Below are 7,355 nucleotides of genomic sequence, written 5' to 3'. Positions count from 1 at the left end.
AGTGGTTATGGGTAGATGGGACTTTCATGCCTGAAGCTCATGTCTTTCTACCACAGCTCAGTACTGGCAAAGGCCATCTGTTACTCCACTGAGGCTCCCAGTAAGCCTTGCTCACCTGCACAAGTAAGGGTGTCCTAGGCATCCTGCTTAACTCTGTCTGCAAACCCTTCCCCTTCAGCCTTTCCTGTCCACACATATTGAGAGTGATGGAGGTGGTGCAGGTGACAGAGGGTTTCCAATGGGGGCAAAGTGAGGAAAAACCCATGCTTCTGCCCAGGAAATTCTATGAGCACGGTAAAGCTGAGAAGCAGAGGAATGGGAACAGTGTTTTGGTGGAGGTGGAAAGAGCCTCCACATGTTTGAGGGGAGAGGACTGTAAGAGCCTGTGCCTACATGAGCATGTGTGTTCCTGTTGTAGAACATGTGCTCACGGGGCCGCCGAATGCTCATTATCCCCAAGCAAGCCTGCCTGCTGGTACTATCTCCTCCACTTCCTGGCCAAGAAAGCGACTTAAATCAGAGTGTAGTGATGTACTAGCACACAGAACCCCTGTAATCTATTTTCTGAGATGTTTTATGATGAACTTGGAGTGGATGTGGACTTGCTCTTTGTGTTTAAATGGGTGCCCAAGCTATCTGCCCTTGGAACTCTTTCTGCGGGACGAAAATGTTGCTGCACTGAGGTGGAAGTTAGTTCTCATCCAGAACAGAGAGGTGAGGATATAGGTCAAGTACCTGTCTCCCGTCTGGGGGCCTGTCTTCCCTTTCTGGAATCACCATTTCAGCTCAGGAATTTCAATTTGGAGCCAGAGCCATTTTGGTGCCACCCAAGGAGGACACTGAGATGTCCGGCCTTCTGATGTCCAACCTTGCCCAGGGACATAATGGTGGCCCAACTAAGAATGACATCATTGTCACAGCAGCTAATGCTTATGGAATATTTTTTATGTGCCAGATGCTGCACCAAGGGCTTTGCATGTGTGAGCTCAGTTGATTCTCATAAAACCCATAACATAAGTTCTTTTATTATTATTATTATTTCCATTATATTGATGAGGAAAGGGAAGAAAAGGGAGGTCAAGCAAACTGCTCAAGATCATGGAGCTAGTGAACAACAAAGTTCTGAATTCTGATTCAGTGTTCTTTGTACTATCTCTTTTGCCAACAAGATACCCCAAATGCCTCTCTTTATTGCCATGACTTTGAAAGCCATCAGAGCCTGGGAATCTCAGGAGGTAGGAAGAGGCTCAGGGGCCAAGACACAGATTGTGTAAGCTACACTAGAGATGGCAGGACACTCTTGTTAGAGCTGTGTTTATTTCCTTCTGTCTTTAAAGGGAATTCCACCCAGCAGAGTGCACAGAACCAAAAAATCCAATGGCCTTGTGAGCATGTGGAAATAAGTTAATTCCAGCATTCAAATTAAGCATCCCTGTTGGCCTCTGGCCTTTCAAAAGCCAACAACAGACTGCAATGACAATGGGGCTTGAGCAATTATGATGAGAATATAAATGAACGTGATTTAAATACCAGAGGCATGATAATTTTAGGAATGGCTAAATAAACCTAATAATCTCATTCTTGCAATGTCCAATTATGGTGTTTTAATTAAAACCTCCTAAGGAGATGGGCGGCTAGTCATGGCTTACCTTAATTATCTTTATACTTAGTAACTAGTCCCAAATTAAAAAAAAGGAGGGATTTCTGGTTCCCAGGGATATATGCCTATTTCATTTTTAATAATAAATGAGGAAGTGTTTCTTGAGAGGCTTTTAGGAGCAAGTATTGTTCCAGGCATTGGGGCAGCCTGAAAAATGTGACCCCTTAGTACTAGAAGACAAAATCCATCTTGATGAAAGGGTATCTCACACTCAAAGGCTATGGGCATATAAGTGTGTAATACGTGGACAAACCAATGAATACAAAGATGTTTAAAAGAAAGAGATAATTGACACAGGAGGTCAAATATTGAACTAATACCCCTGAATTATGAACTGTGACTCGCAGAAACTTTTTCAGATTAAGGTAACCAGAAAATTGACACACAAAAAATAAATCCTAGAGTTTAAACCCCAACATAAACCCTTTAGGTAAGGATGGGCAAAACCCCAAAACTTGCAACTCACATGAGTCAAGTAGTGGCCAAAGTGGAACATTTTCTGGGGTCCAGTATCATGAACTTGATAAAGTCCCTGTCTGGTTCAGGCAACAAGTGGGGACCACAGACTTCTAGTTCTAGAAGAAGGCCCTAACCTTCTTCCTCTTATTAAAACAGGGAAGTTAACAGAGAAATTTTTGCAGCAGTGGCTGAAGGAAACCAAGCAGTCTAGTTGCATGCTGTAGAAGAAGTTATAAAAAGTAAAGATATAGTCTCCTACCCTTTGAAAAATTCCTAGGTGCCTCCCTAGAGGAAGAAAATAAATACCTTCAATTGGCAGGGTACAGGTGACAGAGGAGATGAATTCTGTCAAAGTGTGCTGCTAGCAAATTTCTGGGTTAGGTGGAATGATAAGGAGCCCACAGCCAAGGCTTCTGGGGAGAAGAGGCTGGGCTCTAGCCGGCTGAATTTAATTCATGGGGAGATATCAGGGACTTGGGCACCCAGGGCCCTCACAGGCTGAATGAGATAAAGCTCTTTCTTGTCTCTGGAGTCATGTGTTGGGTGAATTTTTTGATATGGTTTAAAGGCCCAGGGAGGTTTTCTGATGCTTCCCTGACAGGGGCCACTGGTGACGAAGCTATATGCAGGCATGGCTTAATTGGTGTCCCATGCCTTTTTTTTCCTCCTGAGCAGATGATATCTCTTTTTACAGAGATGTTTTTACTCTTGCCTTTCTCGACTGAAATCCTCCTCCTGTGAGTTGGTTGGGGGAGAGCTTGAATGAGGAGCACTGATAGTTTGGCAGTTTACGACCAACATGGAGTTTCACCCCACATGGCTTCCTCTGGCTTCCCTTTAATGCGGCCTCACAAACCACCTTTAGCTGTTATTAAAGAGGTAGTACCTTCTAGAGGGGGTGCTCCTCCTGCACCCTACTAATGATGGTGGTGCTCCATCATCAGGGATATTCAGTTTGTGAATCTGACCAACCGTTATATCTGACTTAGATCTTTAAAGAAAGCAACACTACACAGCATTCTGTCCCTAACCCATGAGAGCCTGGAAAGCATTGAAGAGTCCCTCCCACATAGGGATTCCAATGTGTTGCTCTCTTAAATTTCTACTACTAGTGAGGCGGGGTGCAGATTAATAGCACAGTCATGTCTGGAGTCCATGGACCTGATTCCTTTGTCCTCAGGAGATGCCTGGCTTAGTACTGAAAAGCGTGAGGATCATCACAAGCCATGGGCTTAACTGACATAAACAGGGGAGGTGATAGGGATGCTCCTATGTTACCTATTAACATGCCTGCTAGATCTAGCCTTTTCAAGGCAGGGAGATTTGGGGTATGAGCACTTCCGGGACGTAGGAGGGTCAGCTTACTTCCTGGGGCTTGGATCCTAACTGCTATTGGGGAAGCAATGTCTCGCCACCCCTTTGAGGGGAAGGTGCTTTCCCGACGAAGTGGTATTCGTGTTCGTGCAGAGCATTAAGCCTGGCACCCACCTATAATGATGTTTTAACATTCTGTCTAATTAGTTTTTCTCACTAGCTCTTGGATGACTCCTGCACTCTATAATTATTTCTTTCACTGGCACTTATGCCGATATTGTACTCTTTGCCTAATAATTACTGTAATTATAGTCACTATCTGTGAGTTTGGTGCTTGTGTGATAAACGGTTTTATTATATGTGTTTGACGGCAAGTGATTTCTAAGTGGGCGTCTATAGGAAATTATTAAGGTACTGCTCTGAGACATGTTAAAATGTTTTTGGATAATAAATAACTTGATGAGGTAGTAACATGACAAGAGAGAGCGGCAGGGAGCGAGATGAAGTTGAATTAAAAAAAAAAAAGTCTTCCATATTGCAGATGCAGCCTAAGAGCAGAAGGGGGCCAGTCTGCACTGCTGGCTGCTTTGGGGTTCCCCCTGCAGCACACACGGGGCTCAGGTGATCTTCAATACTGAAAACAGCAATGGTCAAGAAGTGTGAGGAGCGCATCCTCTACCAGTGCTGAGCTCCCTGTCCTTCCTCCTTCCTGCAGGCTGACTCCCCAGGATCAGCTTTCAGAGGCCACTGGGCCCCAATTCCAGGACTGGGTTCCTGGAAATCAGGAATGCTTCTGTGGGAAACTCCTGAACTGAATACTTTTTGTTTTTGAGGAAATTCAGGGATCAGCTCTACTTTGCCACCAGAGAGGGAGTTGGTGGGACTGGAAGGTGCCAACGAAAGTAAAAACAAGCAAGCCTGAAATTGAGGACTCAGTTTCAAAGCCACTACATTGTCTGGGAGTCTTTATCTCAGGTCACTCAGGCATCTCCCATCCCTGGAGATCCTCAGTTATGTCTGTGCACAGTTTTGTTTTCTGTACTGCGCAGGCGATCTGTGCTTCTGTTACACTTCAGTTACCTACAGATCAAACTCTTATGTTTGCTCAGCACATTTTGTGGGCCCCCTAAACTATAATAATTAAGCTTCACTTATTAGCTCTTACCAAGTGCTGTGTATTATGTTAAATGCTTTATAAGCATTATTTCATTTAATCCTCCCACCCATTCCTTGAGTTATGTACTGTGATTTTTCCATTTTGCAAACATATGGGAACTTGCCAAAGTCACACACTACTACTAAGGGGCAGGCAGAGCTAGGGTTTCCAGCCAAGCAGGCTGACCCTAAAGCCTGCATTAACTTGTCTCTCAATTTCTATGAACAATTAGATAATACGCATGTGTTTAGGAAATGCTAAACAATGGACTTAACGCATGTTAAGTTTCTTAGCATAGACAGATGATGAAGGTTAACAGAAAGTGATTCATTACCTCCTTGAGCATTTTCCTTTCCCAGACAACAAGAGTTGCTTTGTCAGAAGCCTTTGAGACACCCCAGAGTCCAGGTGACTGTGGAGGGCTGGGGAACCCAGGAGATTGCACACCAAACTCTGGGCTAGGTGTGGGTTCATGCCCAGGGTGATGTCAGGGAAGGCTCAGGGGTGAGTGAGTCACAGCACAGAGGGGAGAGGGGTGGGGCAGCCTCACCTGGGCATATGTACTCCTTCTTCTGCACATCCGCCACGTTGAAGCCCCTCAGCTGTACAGGAGCCATACAGAGTGTGAACTGGCCAATTGTCCGTCGCTGTCGCAGCCAATCTGAGAGCCAGGCCAGGTGGCAGTCACAATACAGGTGGTTGGAGTGGAGGCGCCTGGGAGAGGGAGAGACTCAGGTAAGACGCTGTCACAGAGTGAAGTGAATAGAGCAGGCCAAACCTTCTGTGCTCCTGTGCCTAGAGTGATAGCCTTCAGGAGCCGAGGGAAGCATTTCCCACTGCTCTAGTGAGTTACCATGGGAGCCTCTGCCCTTTTATTGCCAAACTGCAAATGACTGTTACCTTCACATGCAGGCCACATCCAACTGATGCCTCCAGGATTCTGAACAGTTCCCTATTTCTTAATAGTAATTCTACCCTTTTCTTTCCTACTCAAGAAAACCTCAGGATGGAGGAGGAGAGTGACATTATTAAAGCGATGGTTTGGATTCAAGTCAACCTTCAAAGGGGTAACTCAGTTGCAAATTTCAGTACTGTACTTAGCCTGGGTTTCAGATAGCTTACCACAGCTTCTCAGTCTCAGTGCTTCAGTCTATGGTGGCACTGTGGCCAACAGCTGCTGCTGCCTTCACTCTTTCTCTTTCCTTTCCTCCCTAAAGTGAAAGAATCCCTACATGGAATGCTGGAGGGCTTGCGTGCGCTAGCCCAGTGAGCAGGGCATGCAGGCAAGGGTCCTACATCTTCTTCCACCTACCCCCATTCAAATAAAGGGCTGTCCATTCCAGACCCCTGCAGCCCACAGCAATGTCTCCACCTTGCCCTCCCTTCCTTCCCAAGTTAAACTACCAGGTGTATTTGCTATTCTGGTTTAGGTGCCCCTCTTAAGACACACCCCTCTGCCCCCCGTGCCAAGCAGTTCCAAGACTCTTTGGCTTTTCCTCCTCCAGTAGCCATGAACCAGATCAATTTCTCGCCTCTGAGTGATTAAGGTTCCCTAGAGGGATCTGTATGTTCTACTTCTGAAAGGAATCCCATCTGGTTAAATAACTTGAATTACTTTCCACTAACTGGGAGGCAAACTAAAGATATGTAGGGGCTTGTACAGGCTCTTCCCCAAGGCTTCTCTATCAGGGGCTTCCAATTAGCAACCCCCCAACCCTAGGTCATCAGAAGTAGTGGTAGGTAAGTTTTATTTACATCAGCTTATCACACACTTGAGTTTCTGATGCAAACTTCAAATGCCCGATCCTGAACATGCTAATCAGCCAGCAGTGTCTTGGGACTTTTAAGCACTCTGTGTCAAGTTGGTTCATACTGAGTGGCAGGTTGAAGCAGTGGCTTGGACTACCTCCATGCCTGAGAAGGAGAGCGCTGAAGGGCTCTTGACCACACTTGACTGAGTATAAAGTTAGCGTTGCTGAACATCAGTCAAGTGCAGCTAACTTGAGGGGTGTGCCGGCGGAACATTCCTGCCATTGCATGGGTGCAAAGCTTGGGCAGATCAGGGCCACTGGGGGCCTTGACAGCCTCAGGGAGTCCCAGATCCCATCCCATCTGCTGACTAAATGAACCCTTATCCCATGTAGAATGCGATTTTTTTTTCTGCTGAAAAAGAATTTGAAATGTTTTTTATGATTTTGTTTCAAAATGATGGAATTTTGATGTTGTGATGTTCTTTTGGATTTCAGAGCCAATACATTAAGGTTGAACACATTTTCATAGGTTCCTAGTCCTAAGGTGCTATGCCTATAATGGGCCCCAAGCAATTCTCCCCTTTGAATTTCAGACCCCAGACTCCTATGCTGCCTCCTCTTCATGTGGTACTTCAGAAAAAGGTGCTGCAGGTGGGAAGGGAGACGGGAGGCAAAGTCCTAAACTAGGGGAATAACACGAAGGAAAGGAGGGAATTCTTCTTCTACACTGAGCCTTCTTGGGAAATTACAGCATGAGTGAAAATAATCTGTTTCCTGACCTATCAGTGAGTTGTAGAGTGAGACACAGAGAGATAGAGACAAAGACAGATAGAGAGGAGTGAGAGAAGGTGAGGGAGGCGAGAAAAGAGAGGAAGGGGGACTGAGAGAGGAGGGATAGAGTGTTGGCTCTATGGCCAGGAATAGATTACTGGATATAAAGGCTACCTAGTAGAATGGCAACAGGGGGTTGGTTCTTAGGGACAAGGTAGAGTGGAGGTAGGCTGCAATGGTAGCA

At 45.7% G+C, this 7,355-nt stretch overlaps 1 protein-coding gene across 1 annotated transcript in view; it reads right to left on the bottom strand.

Moving 5' to 3' along the window:
* The window catches only part of SLIT3 (slit guidance ligand 3), a 598,836-nt gene that overhangs the window by 123,334 nt on the left and 468,147 nt on the right, over window positions 1–7,355 (bottom strand). The window contains exon 8 of the mRNA XM_077757361.1: window positions 5,140–5,303. Coding sequence (XP_077613487.1) covers window positions 5,140–5,303 — 164 coding nt within the window. The remainder of the gene's footprint in view (window positions 1–5,139; window positions 5,304–7,355) is intronic.

This window comes from Crocuta crocuta, unplaced genomic scaffold (genome assembly GCF_008692635.1).
Source record: "Crocuta crocuta isolate KB4526 unplaced genomic scaffold, BGI_CrCroc_1.0 scaffold131, whole genome shotgun sequence".
Classification (NCBI taxonomy): domain Eukaryota; kingdom Metazoa; phylum Chordata; class Mammalia; order Carnivora; family Hyaenidae; genus Crocuta; species Crocuta crocuta.
The sequence above is the reverse complement of the archived record's forward strand: the minus strand, read 5'-3'. Positions and strand labels throughout refer to the sequence as shown.